This window comes from Typopeltis vanoorti, chromosome 25 (genome assembly GCF_054136105.1).
Source record: "Typopeltis vanoorti isolate ZY-2024b chromosome 25, IOZ_Tvanoo_1.0, whole genome shotgun sequence".
Taxonomy (NCBI): Eukaryota; Metazoa; Arthropoda; class Arachnida; order Uropygi; family Thelyphonidae; genus Typopeltis; species Typopeltis vanoorti.
In genome coordinates, this window is record NC_143573.1 from 12942150 (window position 1) to 12961297 (window position 19148).

Below are 19148 nucleotides of genomic sequence, written 5' to 3' on the forward strand. Positions count from 1 at the left end.
AATCTTCATTAGCACAAAGATAAATTCAGCATGTGCATTCATGTACACTAGTAGGAAGGCAAACACAGACTGATTGTAAACTGCAGACTCCTACAGTCCTAATTGGCATGGTCTATGGTTCCAGCTGTAAAATCTCTCATGATATGTGACTTCGTAACTTATCATGTTCATTTATATCTTTTTTTGTTTAGGAAAACGTACTTAGAGAAATGTTAATTTTTGACTGAAATAATCTTTTCTGTAATAATATTGTACTGAGCCTTTGTTAAAATAATGTGGCTCATGACGTCATCATGTAACAATATTAACTAACATTAAATCAATCTAATTATAAAAATAGTGAAGAATTCCAGGAATTGTCACAGATGGAAATTTCCAAAGATGTGCAAAGAATGATGTCATCATTTCCAAAGGTCGATACCTGACCATAGTAAAGAATTCTAAGAATTGCCATGGATAGAGAATTCCAAAGATTATATGACCAATTTTGAGGTATGTGCATGTGCACAACAGAAGCTGGGCCTATATAAGGCAAGTCATCTAGAAGGAATTTTGTCTTAGGTTTCTCAAACCCTCTCTTACCTGGGTCCGCCATCACACAAGATTTGTTGTTGGGAGTCGAAAGAGAAGTGTCGTTGGTTCTGTCTTCTACCTGGGTCCACTGCCAAGTGAGAAATATTGTGTCGATCATCTCGAAAGTCAGGAGCACATCGCCACCACATTAAGGGTCCTATAGGGCAAAGGCAGCGTTGACATCTCGGACAAAGAAGAAATTTAGCGAGAAATCAGGAAAACGAGTTAGCAAGTGGAAAGATAGACAAGGAGCACTTAACTGTGAACAAAAGGTTAATGTGAAAGAATGTGTGCTGAATAAGAACTGTAAGTAGTGACAATACTGAACAAGAATGTATGTCAAGTGTCAATGTTAATGAGATAATGTATATTAATGTTGAATTAAGCTTAAACAAGGCATGCCTTATATTTAGTTAATGTTATGTTAGATTGTGAATTAACTTAGAACTAAGGTTAGATTAGAAAGAATTGAAACTAGCAAGAAAATTGTAATGACTTTCTACATATATGTGAATCATTCTGTAATTATTTCCTTTTGACTTAATTAAATGGTTTGTGAACAACACAGCAGACTGAGTCTGTCAATGCACTATTCTAAATAAATTCGAACCCGAATAAGATAGAAGTTTAGGTGATTTATAATTAAGCCACGATTTAAGGTAAGGATATAATATATATATATTAAAAAATATTAAATGACTAAATACCAAGATTAACATAAAAGGTTTTTTAATTGCACAACTAGTTTTGTCCTACATCGACTTCTTCAGGTGCTACAAAACATATAAGAATTCATTAATAATTAATTAAAATTATAATAACAGAATTAACTCACGTAAAATATTATTTATTAGTAGTATTTTCGCCTGAGAATCACAGGCATCTTCAGTACATGTATAAAGCTAATTAAACATTAACTGACAATTCCAAAAGGCGCCACTTAAATAGCCAATATAAGATAACTAAAAAAGGTCAATAAATTTCCTAACTTATTTAAAAAAAAAAACAGGTAAATAAATTATATATATATATATATATAGATAGATAGATAGATAGATAGATAATGAGTGTGTTATCAATACAAAAAAGTCTAAATTCGTTAAAAATGAATATGCGCAGTATACATTTAAAAGGTATGAGAGGTAAATCAAATGTAATAACAAAACTAAGGTAGAAGTATTACTTAATATTTATTGAACATTACACTATTCAAATCCAAAAAATTCTTCATCAGACTCAATATTGAAAGAATCAATTGTGTTAAACATTTCATTTAGTATTTCTTCAGCTTTATAATCAGTCACTGAACACCACTGCATTCCCTTGTGCTTTAATGAAACCATTTCTAATACAGTTTTCACTTACAAAAGCCCAACTTTCTACAATCCACATAACTATATCTTTATATGACGTTCTTTTCATTTGCCCTGTTTTGTTATATTCATAGGAGCCATTCATCATCCAGTCTTCCAACTTAGCTTGCAAATTGTCTTTGAATGGTTTATTTACTGCAAGATCAAGGGGTTGGAATTTTTTTTGTTAAACCACCTGGAATGACGGCCAATTTGGAATACTTATTTACAATTGTTTCCCTTCATAAATCCAAAAACCCAAGATGGGTAGGTCTTGAAATCCTTTATATTATCGTTTGCGCAATTCTTTTCGATTTCTGCAACACACGGACAGTAGATATTCTCATACCTTTAGCTCTTTCACTAACAACCCAATTAAACAGTTTTTTTTCTATGGTTGGCCACAAGCACCTTCTAAATCTCATAGCACGTTTCCTCATATGTAAACATTTCAGGCCTTTCGCCATTCACGAACACTACTTTCTCCAAAACGAGAAAGTAGTGTTCCACTGGTGGAACAATCTACCAGCTTCATGATTCCCTTTTTTCCTTTGCTACTTCTACCACTTCAAGCTTGAACTGCGCTGTGTAGGATTTTCTCCGAGAAGTACTTCGTCTTCCATGGGTAATTCAGATCTAATAAAAAAATATAAATAATGATTTACTTCATGAAATATTTTAAAACAGGATGTACAGAATAATCGACCACTGCTACTAGCAACTCATGTGCTTTTAAAGAATTCCTCTGTCCTCTGTCTGTACTTCCTAACTCTACTGTTAGTTGGTGCATGCGCGTTATCTATATACCAAAAGGAGTGATGAAAATGTTGTGGGTGCACGTTACTATTGTAAAATATGGTGTGTGTGTGTGTGTGTGTGTATATATATATATACACACACACACACACACACACACACACACACACACACACACACACACACACACAATTAAAACAGAAAATATTAGCTGATTTATAAAGTACTATTTCCCACAAAGGGGATACACGTAGACCATCGAATCTGTTTAAGTTATGAGAGTGAAGTAAAGTTTCACATGTTTCTTTATAAAGTCGGTTCCATCAGGAACCGACTTTTGTGAAGGACTCTTGTCTTTCTCCAATGAACTCTATGTCTAGTGTTGATCGCATGCTCTGCAAGTCCAGACTATTCAGGTTCAAAGGTATTGAATATAAGATTGGTGTTCTTCTAGCCAAATAAAAGCAGATCTTCCTGTCTGTCCGAAATAAGATAACCCACAAGAGCAAGGAATCTGGTAGACACCTGGATAACTGAAATCTGGAAGCTTGTCCTTTGGAAAAGTGAGAAAGGTGGAGATTTTTCTGATTGGTTGAAAGGCAACAAAAATATTTAGTGGTTTTAAAACTTTCACCATTTGTTCACTAATGCCTTGCACATAAGGGATAGGAATATGCATTATTTCTTCTATATTTGACTGTTCAGGTTCAATACCTTGAACCTGAACAGTCTGGACTCGCAGAGTATACCATCAACAATAGACATAAAGTGCATCGGAACAAGAGTCCTTCACAAAAGTCGGTTCCTCATGGAACGGCTTTATAAAGAAACATGTCAAACTTTCCTTCACTCTCCTAACTTAAACAGATCCGATGGTCTACGTCTATCCCCTTTGTAGGAGATAGAACTTTATAAATCAGCTAATCTTTGCAAACTTTTTTAATTGTGTGTGTGTATGTGTGTGTGTGTGTGTGTGTGTGTGTATAATCTATTTATTTATCTGTATTTTTTTTAAAAATAAGTTAGAAATTTATTGACCTTTTTTAGTTATCTTACATTAGCTACTTAGGTGGCGCCTTTTGGAATTGTCAGTTATTGTTTAATTAGCTTTATACATGTACTGAAGATGCCTGTAATACTCAGGTGAAAATTCTACTAATAAATTAACATGTCTACTCATGGTATTTTCCTTACTGAAACATATAAGAATTCCAGTAATAAAGTGTAGAGGAACTAGAACTGAACAGTACTAAAAAACACAGCAAAAAATACTATAGAGGCTAAAGCCTAGATGAGTTTAAAAAGAAGAACAATCTCCAACTGTATTATTAGGCACATGCATGCATTCACGATCTCACACACTCCAATACTGAATGGTAGAGCTGTGGCAGTCTGATAAGTTGTGGCTTAAATTACTATTGATATGAACAGGGTTTAGGATCATTTCTTTTGACTCCAATATTTTCCTTTCTATCTCATCATAACAACAGTAAAGATTGTTAGACTTTTCCCAGAATACTGGATGTGGGAGGCCGCCCTTGTTTGAATTTGCTGAAAAAAGGACATGGCTGGATAAGGCACTGGCTCAAGTTCTTTTGTAAAGTAAAGTATTATCTCCCATAAAGGGGATAGACATAAGCCGTTGGATCTGTTTAAGTTAGGAGAATGAAGTAAAGTTTCACATTTCTTTATAAAGGCATTCCATGAGGAACCGACTTTTGTGAAGGACTCTTGTCTTTCTCCAATGAACTCTGTGTCTAGTGAAGATGGCATGTTCTGCAAGTCCAGGACTTTTCAGGTTTAAAGTATTCAATATAAGTTTGGTGTTCTTCTAGCCGAATAGAGGCAGATCTTCCTGTTTGTCCGAAATAAGATAATCCACAAGAGCACGGAATCTGGTAGACACCTAGATGATTAAGATGTGGAAGCTTGTCCTTAGGAGAAGTGAGAAAGGTGGAGATTTTTCTAAAGAGTTGAAAGGCAACAAAAATATTCAGTGGTTTTAAAACTTTTGTTATATGTTCACTGAACATATAGCAAAAACTAGAAAGTTTCTAGTTTCTTTTTATAGAAAGAAGACTCATACAGGCCATTATATCCATGCTGAATCTCATTACTATCCCAGTCAAAAGGCAGGAACTATTAAAACACTGGTTCATTGGGCCCACTCCTTCTGTTCTTCAGACGATCTTTTACAGAAAGAACTACAATATATAACTTCTTCCTTTCTATCTAATGGTTATAAGAATTGCTTCATTAAAAGAACTTTGAGTAGTTTTAATATGTCTTCCTCTTCAAACACAGAAGAAATAATGCGCATTCCTATCCCTTATGTACAAGGCATCAGTGAACGTATAGCAAAAGTTTTAAAACCACTGAATATTTTTGTTGCCTTTCGACCATTTAGAAAAATCTCCACCTTTCTCACCGATCACCAGCCTAGAATTCAGGATCCACCGATCCTGAATTCTAGGCTACTACTGCTACACTGTTTTTCAGATTGTGCTATGAAATGGCTATTATTGTTTCATACTCTTCCAGTGCAATATTCTTCTTGCAGTTCAGGGCATAAGAATGTGAACTGTAGTGAATATAAAGGAGAACAAGAGGCCATATGTTCCAATACAGAAGCATGCAAGACTGATGTTGAGAAAGAGAGCACAATTGACAGCATGATAGAAAGTGCAAATGACAGTGAAAAAGCAATGCAGTAAGATCTGAAAAACTGAGATGGTAAACATGAGGCACAAAATGAAGTGCATGCAAGTGAAATTAGAAGATTGATAGATATGAATGGAAGAATAGAACTGAATGAAAGATGGCCAATCAAAAGAACTAACAAATGATTTGCAAGAGTAGTGCAACTTTTGTTGAATTTGCATGGGGATTCAACAAATCAGAAGTATGATAAATGAGGAAGTGCACTGGGTTTGGTTTCCAGAAAGATGAATGAGTAAGTTAATTGAGGCTCTGGATAACAGAAGTAAACAACTGTAGGACTAATGGAGGTGATGAATAGTGTAAGAGAGCAGAAAATGACAGAAAAAGAATACAAGATAGACAGACAGCATGTTGGAGTCAGGCCTGAGAGGTTGCATGGGTAGAACCGGTTTCAACCCAGAAATGAATTACTATATATCCAAATGCCAGGAACATCAAAAATTTTGGGGAGGGAGGGTGGAGTGGAGATGAAATTGTTGAACTGATTAAGTTCATTCGCCTAAAAAAAAACTCGAAATAAGTGAGATATGGTTGGATGAGGATGATATTCTAAGGAAAATAGAGATGGATCAGCATGATATTTGTAAGAACAGCAAAGTTGGGGGGGGGGGAGAGACTTGTTTATGGCAGCACAGGAGCCATGCCTCTGCAAGATCAAGGGGATACAAAGGGGAAGGAGTAAAAGGTTTTGAGGCAGTATGTAAGGTATAAGGTAGAATGAAAAGGATGAAATATGCAGCTGGATGTTGCAATGGGCTTGGGAACATGGAAGCTGAACAAGAGAAGCACTTCAGCAATGCAAAATTATATAAATTAAGTGGATTTTAAATCTAACATCATTTCAAAGCTGAATACAGAAACTATAAAAATTTTGTGCGAAAGTTGACCAGATAGCTTGTGGAAATACACTCGCCGCCATACTACGAGTTGCCCTAGCCGAAACTTACAGGTGGCACACGCTTAGTGTCCATATATTTGCCTCCTATTGGTCCATTCTGATAAGATTTCACTGGTCTGACAGCTATAATAAAAAACATTTTGTACAAAGTGAAAAAAAAAACAATAAAACACAAACAGCTATAATAAAAACACTTCCAACGATGGTCTGACAACTGTTTCACAAACTCATTGGTTTTCGCCAGAGACCAGGCAGAAACCTAAGAGAGCAAAAACTCTCAGTACTAAGGAACATGAAGCATCAGAGAGGTGCATTTTCTGTAAGCGAACTCTTGGTTAGCTTACGGAAAATAATGATGTTGGATTTAATATCCACTTAATTTATATAATTTTGCATTGCCGAAGTGAAGCCTTTTGGCTCTCGAGAGTTCACTTACGGAAAATACACCTCTCCAGTACTTCATGTTCCTTAGTAGTACTGAGAGTTTTTGCTCTCTTAGGTTTCTGCTTGGTCTCTAATAAAAACCAATGAGTTTGAAACAGCTGTCAGACCAGTGACAATAGGATGCGGCCAATAGGATGTGAATATACAGGCTCTTTAAGCATGCATGTCACCTATAAGGTTCAGCTAGGATAACTTGTAGTATGGTGGCGAGTGTATTCCTGCAAGCTCTCTGGTCAACTTTTGTACGAAACTTTTATAGTTTCTGTATTTGGCTTTGAAATGATGTTGGATTTAATATCCACTTAATTTATATAATTAAAATTTTTTTTTATTTATTTATTTTTTATTTTAAATTTTAAATTTTACTCTTCTCCTCTTTCTTTCTTTTCCTCACCAGAGGTCAGGCTAGTGTAAGGAGTTATACTTTACTTCATTTTGAAAAAACTCAAGTGTTATTTTTCTTAGTGGTAAGTAATTGTTCTAACACGTTATTTCCAAAAATTCTACAAAAAGTATAGAGAAGCTGTTGACTTCACATCAGTTGACTATCCCATCGGTTGCTATGCAACAGATGGGATAGTCAACTGATGAGAAAGGTCACATTTTGAATGATTATAAAGTTGGTATTTATTATAATACAGTTAACTTTCACATTGTAAAATATACTACATAAATACTTTTCATCCCTCAAAGTCTGTATTCAAACTGATGCCCGTCCATGTCCAGGCACTGCTGATAACGTGCAGCAATGGAATTGCAAACACTGAGAATCATTTCTATATAACAAAACCTGTGGTGAATTCATCACTAAAAAACACACGTACTAACCACAGTAATGACTATTTAATTCGTAAATATTTCATCCCAAGTATCTTCAACAAGATGGGGCACCCTCACACTACCATCGAGATGTGAGGGCCTTTACGACATATCGTAACCAAAAATTTGGTTAAGATATGTCATAAACCTTTTTCACCCTCACATCAACTTTACGCTAGAAAAAGAATCTCCTTTCCGGATAAGCATCGGAAATTTTAGAGTTACAAGGTAGAGATAAAAATTTAATTGACATGTTAAGTTCAATAAAAACTTTCCAACAATACTTACTTTTATTAAAGAAAAATATAAATGATCGCAAATTTAGACATCTCTCATATTTATTAAAATTTTTTGAACAAAATCAAGAAATGCTTCGCTATGATTTAAAAGAATTTATTCGTGAAATAGAATTAGTTGAGGAAGAAATAAATTCAAGATTTAAAGATTTTAATAAAACTGAAATGATTGTATCTTTTATCAATAATCCATTTCAAGAAAACTTGAACATCACAGAAATTTCAAATAAAATTAGTAGGCTGTTTTGATATAAACCAAGCTGAAGTAGAACTTGAGATAATAAACGTTCAGAATAGTTTACATTTAAAATCAATAAACAATGAAGTCATTTGGAAGTATGCACATGAAAAATTCCCAATATTAACTGATATTGCATGAAAAATTCTGTCGTGTTTCGGATCGACATACTTGTCAGAATCTGCTTTTTCAAATATGAACGTCATAAAAAATCAATTAAGAAACCAAATTACAAATGATCATTTAGATGATTGTCTGCGATTGCCCACTTCTTCGTATCAACTTGACTATGAAAATATTGCGAGGTCCAAACAATGCCAAATTTCACATTAACTTTTTTTTTTTTTTAATCAACCAGCATTTCCCTGTAACTTGAGTTTGTAATCAATCTGTTGTTTTTTTTCTAACTTTGGTTTTCCAAAATAGAGAAATAAATATTTTATTCCATTTTTTTTTTTTTTTTTTTTTTTTTGTTGTATTAAAATAATTAAAAGTCATAAATAAATTTTTAAATACACAAAGTTTTAAGTTGTGTATTTTTTTTTTTTTTAGTTGTTTATTTGTGCATAATCAGATATCAGGTTGGGGGAACGTGATCTATATAAGAGAGTAGATCGCCAAATAACTTTTTATAGAAAAGTAGCTCGCGTAGTAAAAAAGGTTGAACACCACTGCCCTATGCTAAAGTCTAGCAGGTAGGAATAAAGGAAGAGGGGATGATATGATATAGACATAAGTTGATAAGGGATTATTTTTACCAGATTAATTTGCAAGATGTTTTTCATAAAATGGGAGAGATAGGGAAGAAATAAATGGTCTTCAACAGAAACTTTATAAGGAGGATGTGAGCAGTGGGGTGAGCAGCAGGTTTTTGCAAGGATAGTGCCAAAAGTGACTGGAATGCATTTCTCTGTGAGTGCAGTAAGTGCAAGGATGTTGAATGCATTTAAGATACAGTTTGATGAGCTGTGTATGTGACAGAGGAATTTCAAAGATCTCTCTCTCTTTGCTATTACATAAAACTGGGTGAAGGAGTAAATTGTTTACAACTAATTTCTCTTCAGGATGACTAAGTTTGAAAAAGTGAACAATGAAGTGTGCATTAAAATTTAAGATGGACAAATACAGAATATCTGTACTGTGGACAGATACTCCGTATCTGTCCACAGTACATTTCTATATCTAAGTACAAAGTCCTATGGTACAGCACTGGTTGTCAACCTACTCGATTTGATTCCACCATATACTATATGATGCCTGTCTACAAACCACCTTTCCCCTCATTATCCATGTCACCAGATTCATGCTTCCATTCCCATTTACATTATATGATAGCCTGTTAAATTCGTCTGCACTCTAGCAGCCTCATAGCATAACCAATTTCTCTTATCCAACTGCTATCCAACAAAGCCATGCTATTCCTAAAGATTATCATATGCCTATCTACCCATTCCCAAATTCTGCTGTCAATCAACATTTCCAGTTTCTTAACTATCACAGCAAAGGTATCAAGTAAGTCTACAAACTTGAATTTGAAGCCCCCATCTCAGAGCTCTGTTTATATAACAGAATTAAGAGTTTATGTCATATCAATGACTGCATTGTATTTACTTGGATGAAAGAGCTTTGCAAGATGATCACTCAGTAATTCAACTACTTCTGTCACTTATCTACTGGATTCAATGATGTTATCCTCTAATAATCATTCTTCATTTTCACTTACCACATAGTAAAAGAACTCTGGATCCTGATCCTGGTCTGCTTGTCTAATTTCTTCTCAATCTGATTTTGCATTCCTCTCCATATTGGTTATCATTCTAGACTTTTGTACTGCACTAGAGCAGTTCATATATATCTACTCTATAATATAAAATGATAAGCTTTTTTTGTAATGTTTTTGTGTGACGTTTTTTGTCAAGTTCTTTGAAACGTTTTGAAACTCAGGGCTACCCCTGAGCGTCGAGTCAACAGAATTCAAGGAGAACAGGCCTACCAGTCGGAACTCGGGGGTTGGGTGCCGTATGCGCCAGGGGAGAATCCCCCTTTCGAGTCTTCAAAATTTGAGTCATCTGAATTCAAAGAGAACCGGCCTAAAGTCCGGAACTCCGGGGGGGGGGGGGACTCCCTTTCGAGTCTTCAAATTTTGAGTCATCAGAATTCAAGGAGAACCAGCCTACCAGTCAGGAACTCGGAGTTGGTGGCCGTATGCACCACGGGAGGGGGAGGAACTCCCTTTCGAGTCTTCAAAATTCGAGTCATCAGAATTCATAGAGAATTGGCCTACCAGTCTGGAACTCAGGGGGGGTGGGGTGCTGTAGGCACCAGGAGGCAGAGCCCCCCTTTCGAGTTTTCAAAATTTGAGTCATCAGAATTCAAGGAGAACTGGCCTATCAGTCGGGAACTCAGGGGAATGGGCATCATAGGTGCCAGGGGGAGCCCCCCTTTCGAGTCATCAGAATTCAAGGAGACCGGCCTATCAGTCTGGAACTCAGGGGAATGGGCATCGTAGGCGCCAGGGGAGCCCCCCCCCCCTTTCGAGTCTTCAAAATTTGAGTCATCAGAATTCAAGGAGACCGGCCTACCCTTCCAGAACTCGGGGGCACCACAGGCGTCAGGGGGGCGGTTCCCCCTAGTATATATATATATATGTGTGTGTGTGTGTGTGTGTGTTAAAGATACCAAAAAATTTTATAAACTTGGTTTTAATCCTTTTTTTTCCCAAGTAAGCAAAAAAGCAAGTAAGCCAAGTTTGCACCTGAAGTATTTTTAGGTCTGAGACAACTCGTGGTAATGGTGGCAAACTCTGATCACTTGCCTTAGTATCTCCCATAATGCAAAGCACATCTCCTTGCAGACATGTATAATGCTATGCATTAAGGGAAGAGCCACTTCCCTTAATTTCGAAACCCCAGACCGGTTTCGACCTTTATTGAGGTCTCGTCAGTGGGAGCCAGACCCTGAGGAGGTGATACCAAGGTTGAAGTAATGCAGAACTTATAATTTTTACCTATACGAGTTGCCACAAGGTGCTCTGACCTTATTAAATAAAAATCTCAGGATGAGAGAAAGATGTAAAAAGCTTTTTACCTTGGGTATACTATACGTTAAAGATACCAAGAAATTTTATAAACTTGGTTTTAATTCTTTTTTTCCCAAGTACGCAAACAAGCAAGTAAGCCAAGTTTGTGCCTTAAGTTGGAAGTTTTTTCCCCCCACTTGATTAGACTATAATAAATTTAGTTTAATCCTTTATCCAAGTGAAAGCAAACAAAGTTTGCACCTGAAATATCTTCAGGACTGAGGCAATTCGTGGTAAAGGTAAACTTGGTCTGCTTACACTTGGATAAAGGATTAAACTAAATTTATTGGTCAACCTTTACCACGAGTTGCCTCAGTCCTGAAGATACTTCAGGTGCAAACTTTGTTTGCTTACACTTGGATAAAGGATTAAACTAAATTTATTATGTGCCTTAAGTATTATATATCATATTACCTCCATAACATTTTATTAGTAATATTTATTTATTTAATTTTATTTTTTGAAAATCCTGCTTAATGATGCTCATCCATTTAACTCTGGAATGATTTTGTTTCCTAATCTTGGGTATGCAAATCTGATACTGTTTTCCTCAAATTGTCATTTAGTATTTCCATGCACAGCTGACATTCTTCCTTTGTGGTTTCTTATACCAGGGATGATAAGGCTAGTTTGGGTCATACTAGACTAAAAATATGTTTTCCTGCCTTGCTCATGTAGGTATAAACTGAGGTTTGCATTGCAAATACACTTAACATATATTTTGTTTAAATATTGCATTGCTTCCATTATTTGCTCTCTGAAGGCATCTCAAAAACAGAGATGAAATATAAGACTTATTAAGCATATATTTCTTTTTATTATTGGTAACCTTCATGGAGTCAACAGACTCATCATAGGAAGCCCATTCAACCAGCAACATGTCGATCATAATGAGCTTTGAAGTTATTTATACTACTTGCACTCACAACACACGTAAGCAATGTATTCCACTCACTAACAACTTTCCGCATAAAAAATCTACTCTTCACACCCTTCTTCACCATATCTTGATGATTGGTAGATTAAGTACTAACTAAATGAAGGTTCAAGAATGCCACCTAACCAGTAAAAGTAGGCTACTTTTCTTGTTTGGTGGTTCCAAATCATAACCAATAAAAAGTGCTGGATTAACCGTTAAGCAAAATAGGCACATGCTTAGGGTGCCATGCAAAGGGGGACGCCATAGTTTTTTTCTTCCCTAGCTATCATGCCCTTAATTTTCAACTCTTTCACTACCATGCTCAATTTTAGTCGAATTTTTTGTAAGTGTTTTTATCTGCAGTATTCATTTTTAATCTAAATTGTTAAAAAAGACATTTTCTTTGGTATGGTGAGTACACAGACCTATAGTTCAGATAATATCAGATCCTGTTTTGCCTTATAATCTTCAGGAGCATGATTAATAAATCATTTCCAATAAATTTTTGAATTTTTCCCCTTATCACAAATTTATTAAGAAATGAATAAAACTACGTTGAAAATTTGCCTTTTTTTCTGTTGCTCCTCATATGATTTGTTAATATTGCTTACTACTATTTAGTGTTAATTCTTTTTATTTAAAATTTAAAAACGGTTCGTATTTAATATAGTTGTGGAGTCTGGCCTTGAAGAAAATTGAATTTTAAACCTCCTATTTCAACCTTCAGCACTTATAAGATAAGCAATGGAAGGGTTGAAGGGTGTGTGGGGGGGGACACTGTAGTTCAGATATGTGCTTAGGGCAGTGTTTCTGAACGTGGAACATACAGGGGGGGATTTTAATATTTTGGGGGTCAATTAGATAATGCACATGTACATATTTATATTATACTTTTTCAGAACTTGGCTGACTATTATACTAGAGGAGGGGGGGGGCTTCAAAATCTTTCAGACGATGAGGTGGGGCATGATACAAAAAAACGTTCAGAAACACTGGCTTAGGGTATGAGTTGGCCTTAATCCAGCCCTGCCAGTACACTTGACTTTCTAAGATTTATGACTAATGTATCGTCTGGGCAGTATTAGCATAATGTTACATAATTAGCACTGGTTGATATTTTCGCCAAATCTACTACAAAACTACGAATACAGAATAGCATACTGTATCGGATAACTAGGTGCATTCTCTTGCTAGTTTACAAGCACATGAATCTATATAGATAAACTGCAAGAAAACCGACAATACAAGTTGGAATATTGCTCGCCAAATGAAAATACCATCCATGGTAAGTCAAAATTTAAAAGTATAACTGTTATACCGTACGCGAAAAGAACATAAATCTGAAACATGCCGTAGAGTCTAAACAGTGAATGAGTTGATGTCCTGAAGTGGCTTAACAGGCCACCAAACCTGCTCAGTAATCGGGATTTCTAAGCTGTCTTAAAAACTGGAATACCACTCGTCTCTCTGCTTGTTAATAACCTTCTCGCGAGGTGGCCTCTGAATTTCAATACACATCAACTCTTGTACTTCCTGTAATATAATCCCCAGAGTACCAACTGCATAAATCTCCAAACGTGCAATATTTCATGTGCAAACACAAAAAAGCAACATAAAGCATTCAAAATCGAAGAAATTAAAAAGAGAAAGAAACTTATATCTACCTCTCACAACCGAAAGTGAAATAGTAGACATGCTAAACACAGTATTCGATTGAAGCACCATCAACGGATTAGTAAAACATTATCATCAATAAATAATAATAATAATAATAATATTATTATTATTATTATTATTATTATTATTATTATTATTATTATTATTATTATTATTATTATTATTATTATTATTCACACAATCAAAACAAACACAGTCAAAACAACATATATTACTTACAACAATTTGGATAATGATACCTCTCACGTTAAATCTTGTGACTCCGTGGAGGTCTGGAAAATAATAACAATAATAATAATATTGCAGTTCAATTATGATTCTACCTAAAGATCCAAGAATTACTCGGGTACCGTCGTAAAATGTAATTTTTTTTTTTTCTTGGAGAGCGGAATAGATTGCCAGATTGAGTTGTCTGTGCTTTGTTGGCGAATGATCTAGCCGCTGTAGCGCAATTGGAAGTATTTAGAGAAATATTGAGCCCTTCGATTGGAAAAGACCTGGGTTCGATTTTCGACGTGAAGAAGGGAATCCTTTTATGGGCATTTTCAGTTGATGGTGAGTTGGCCGGTCTCATACGGTAGTAGCAGGGTTTTTTTCTCCCCGAAACTCAGGTTTTTCATCTCGCGTACAGACAAATTGGCCTTCAGAACACACGCAATTTATAGACAAAAAATACTGTTGTTGGTGGTGGTGGTGATGATAGGCGATAGATGGCGCTCATAGTAGTGAAGAAGTGGAGATGTGTTTAGCGAAATAGAGTAGTGTACCCTCTCACGATGACTCCTTGGACTCCCTGCATGTGTTAAGTAGTAATAATAATAATAATAATAATCTCAAGACAATATGACAGGTATTGATAATTAATGTTTATGGAATGGACCTCCCGTAATGAGTCTACGGACTCCATGGAGGTGCCCATATGTAATATTTTTTTTGACAATGACAAGGTTTATTATCATACATAGTATTTACATATATATATATATATACATATACATACAATGAGATTGTATATATATACAATATACAATGTACAATAATATATACAATGCGATACAACAGAAAGATTGTATATATATACAATATACAATGTACAATAATATATACAATGCGATACAACAGAAAGATTGTATATATATACAATATACAATGTACAATAATATATACAATGCGATACAACAGAAAGATTACCAAAACAAGCCTTAAAGTACAAGTCATTAGGAAAAAGAAAACCAGGACGTCCTCTTAAACGATTCAACGATGACTTCTAAGGCTGGAACAGACAATGCTAGGCCTAAATCCTTGATAGCATGATGATGATGATGATGATATACAATGAGACATATTATTATATTTTCTGTGCAGTACAAAGATTCAGTACAAAATGCAGAGCACTTAATTATATATCCCGGAACTCGGGGGGGGGGGCGTAGGCGCCAGGAGAGCGGGGCCTCTAGTATATATATACATTTTTTATACCCAAGGTAAAATACTTTCTACATACATATATATATGTATGTATGTGTATATATATATATATATATATATGTATGTAGTACGTCAATCTTCTTCTTCTTCTTCTACGCGTTATTCCCGCTTCCTATGCAGGGTCCGCGTGTTACTTTTAGATGCGACTTCTTGTTAGTACTACTCCCAACCGACCCGTCGCCTGGTCTGCCGCTGGGGGGATATATTTTTGACTGTAGAGGCGTATGTTCACGGGGCCGGTTTGCCTGTTTGCGGGATGAAAAACGCCAGATAAACTGGCGGAAAAAACCCTACTGACCGCGCCCAAGACCGGCTAACTTGGCTATGTCTGAGGAAGATCCTCAAATTCCTCACGTCTACAACGGGAATCAATACGATGGATATATATATATATCCATCGTATTGACGTACGGATTTGCACGAATGTGTACAATTCAATATACAATCCAGTAATACAACACACATTTCAATAGTAATAATAACAATGAAATATTTTCATATAAATATGCATAATTTTTCTACACTTTGTCATTTGTATTTTTCTTTCAATATTTTTTGTACATTCTGTATTACATACAGATTTTTTACAACAGATGTTTTTAATACAGACATCTATAAAAATAATAATTTTTATTATTATTTTACTTTTCTACAAAAATTCAGTATACAAGTTGCTGAGTACTTTCTTTTTTGACAAACTTGTCTGTTTCTTTGTTAATTGGAATTTTAACGGTATAGATGCGAACAGAGATCGATTAGAAAATAACTATTTATTAACTTAAATGATAGTATTTCGCTGGTATTATATCCAGCATCTTCAGAGCATACAAAGTTTGTCACATAGCGAGACAACCGCAATCCGGTGTAACAGTGCGACTAGTATGAATAATTGTAGCGTGCAACACAAAGACTAAAGACCTAATTAAGGCAATCTAAGTTTGAAAAAAAAAAATTATTAATTTGGTCTTAGGATGACTGTCTGCCAAATCTTTGGTAGATTTATAAACCCATACTTGTTGAGGTTTGGAATATGTTTCAGGGCTTTTGTTGATTCCAGGAACAACCTCTTTGACTTGTAAAAGCTGCTGTCCAGAATTTTTTTTTTTTTTTTTTCAATTGATCCTGTTTGCAGGTTATCCAAAGCATGGTCTGCCAGACCCGACTTACCGTAGCGAAAGTGCCGGATATGTTTTTTGTGCGCACTGAGGCAGATGACCACAGTTCTCTGTCAGTCCATAGTAGGCCCTATGACATGAACAGGGCAATTCATAGACGATAAAGGAGAGAATCTGTCCTTAGGTAAATGAGAGTTACCAATTTCATATAAGGTTTAAACACAGTGTGCAGTTGGTGTTGTTAAGCACCCTAGATATCTTTACAGATGTGCCATTAATGTATGGGATTGTGATAGTTTTGTTGTAGTCTTCTGTGATAGGGAGGGGGATTTTTGGGGATCATTTAGTATTTTATCTATGTTATGGGTATTATACCCATTGGTCAGGACGGTGTGATGCAGGTGAGAAAGTTCAGCAGGGAGAGCAATGTCATTGGAACAAATTGCTCTAGCTCTATGGGTTAGTGTTTATAAGATACCATATTGTTAAGAAGGGCGAAAGTGTGATTGTTAGTGAAAATATCTCCCTGTATGTGTGGGTTTACTATAAACCGAGAATGATAAGAAACCTTCTAGAAGACGTGTGATAAGTGTGTCCAGGAAGGGTAGACAATCATTGGCTTCTAGTTCCATTGTAAAGTGGATTTTAGGATGTTGGCTATTTAGATGCACTAAAAATGTATTCAATGTGTCTGAGCCATGTGGCCAAATAGCGAACACATCATCAATATAGCATAACCAGAGACTAGATTTGAGCGTGGCTGTGTTGATAGGTAGTTTCTTCAGATGTTCTATGTAGAAGTTGGCTAAGAGGGGAGAAAGTGGGGATCCCATAGCTGTCCCATCTAATTGTTTGTATATTTTCCCTTTCCATGTAAAATAACCTGCCTATACTGTGAATTTAAATAGGTGAAATACAGTATATCAGATGAAATTGTGAATTTAGTAAGTTAAGAGTTTCAGTTAATGGTACATTTCGTGAATAATGAGGTGATATCAAAACTCACCATTAAGCCAGAACTTTTTAAGGTGTGGTTTTCTAAAATACTTTTTAGGTGGGAAAATTTTTAACAAAAGAGGAGGAATTGTTTGTGCAAGTAGCTAGTAGTTTGATTAAATGTTTAGCAAGTTTATATGTGGGACTGTTTATACTATCTACAATAGGTGTTAAAGGTATACCGTGTTTGTGAATTTTTGGAGCTCCATATATCCTGGGTATTTTAATGTGGAGAGGTTTGAGTTTGTTGACTTTTCTTTTGGCCAGGAAGTGACTTTGTCCAATAACTTGCATGCACACGATATTCTTTCGTGAGTTGTTGGGATCTCGATCTATAATTTGATATATTGACTAGTCTTGGAGAAGTACGTGGATTTTGCTTTCATATTCTGTTATATTAATCACTACAGTTGCATTTCCTTTGTCTGATTTGGTTATGGTAATGTGGTTATGATTGTGTAGATATTTTAGACCATGATTTCTTTATGTGGGATATTATTTTTGGGAGGCTTAGAGTGGATTAAGATGTTGGCCATGTCTAATCGAATATTATTGGCTAAGAATAAATTAAAGGAAAATAATTAAAGAATAAAGTGTACAAGTTATTGAACAAAGTCACTTCCTGGCCAAAAGAAGCAGTCAACAAACTCAAACCTCTCCACGTTAAAACACCCAGGATATATGGAGCTCCAAAAATTCATAAATAGGGTACGCCTATACTCCCTATTATAGATAGTATAAACAGTCCCACATAAAAACTTGCTAAACATTTAGCCAAACTACTAGCTACTTGCACAAACAATTCTCCCTCTTTTGTTAAAAATTCTACCCACCTAAAAAGTATTTTAGAAAACCACACCTTTAAAAGTTCGCACTTAATAGTGAGTTTTGATATCACCTCATTATTCATGAATGTACCATTAACTGAAACTCTTCACTTACTAAATTCACTATTTCCCCTGATATATTTCAGCTATTTAAATTCACAGTACAGGCAGGTTATTTTACATGGAAAGGGAAATATACAAACAATTAGATGGGACAGCTATGGGATTCCCCCCCCCCCTTTCTCCTCTCTTAGTCAATTTCTGCATAGAAAATCTGAAAAACTACCTATCAACACAGCCACTCTCAAACCTAGTCTCTGGCTATGCTAAGTTGATGATGTGTTTGCTATTTGGCCACATGGCCCAGGCACATTGAATACATTTTTAGTGCATCTAAATAGCCAACACCCTAAAATTCACTTTACAATGGAACTAGAAGCCAATTACTGTCTACCCTTCCTGGACACACTTATCACACGTCTTCCAGAAGGTTCCTTATCATTCTCGGTTTATAGAAAACCCACACATACAGGAAGATATTTACACAAACAACTTCTAAACACTAACTCATAGAGCTAGAGCAATTTGTTCCAATGACATTGCTCTCACTGCTGAACTTTCTCACCTGCATCACACCGTCCTGACCAATGGGTATAATACCCATAACATAGATAAAATACTAAATGATCCCCAAAAATCCCCCTCCCTATCACAGAAGACTACAACAAAACTATCACCATCCCATACATTAATGTCACATCTGAAAAGATATCTATGGCGCTTAACAACACCAACTGCACACTGTGTTTAAACCTTATATGAAATTGGTAACTCTCATTCACCTAAGGACAGATTCTCTCCTTTATCGCATCCAGGAGTCTATGAAGTGCCCTTTCATGTCATAGAGCCTACTTTGGACTGACAGCAAAAAATGTGGTCATCTATCCTCA

General features: G+C 35.5%; 1 protein-coding gene across 2 annotated transcripts in view; it reads right to left on the reverse strand.

Moving 5' to 3' along the window:
• ND-39 (NADH:ubiquinone oxidoreductase subunit 39) overlaps positions 1 to 13808 on the reverse strand; it is a 287270-nt gene extending 273462 nt beyond the window's left edge. For both annotated transcript variants that reach the window (XM_090414724.1, XM_090414725.1), the window contains exon 1: positions 13760 to 13808. In XM_090414724.1, coding sequence (XP_090270850.1) covers positions 13760 to 13790 — 31 coding nt within the window. In that variant the 5' untranslated portion in view covers positions 13791 to 13808. The remainder of the gene's footprint in view (positions 1 to 13759) is intronic.
• Positions 13809 to 19148: the final 5340 nt, after the last annotated feature.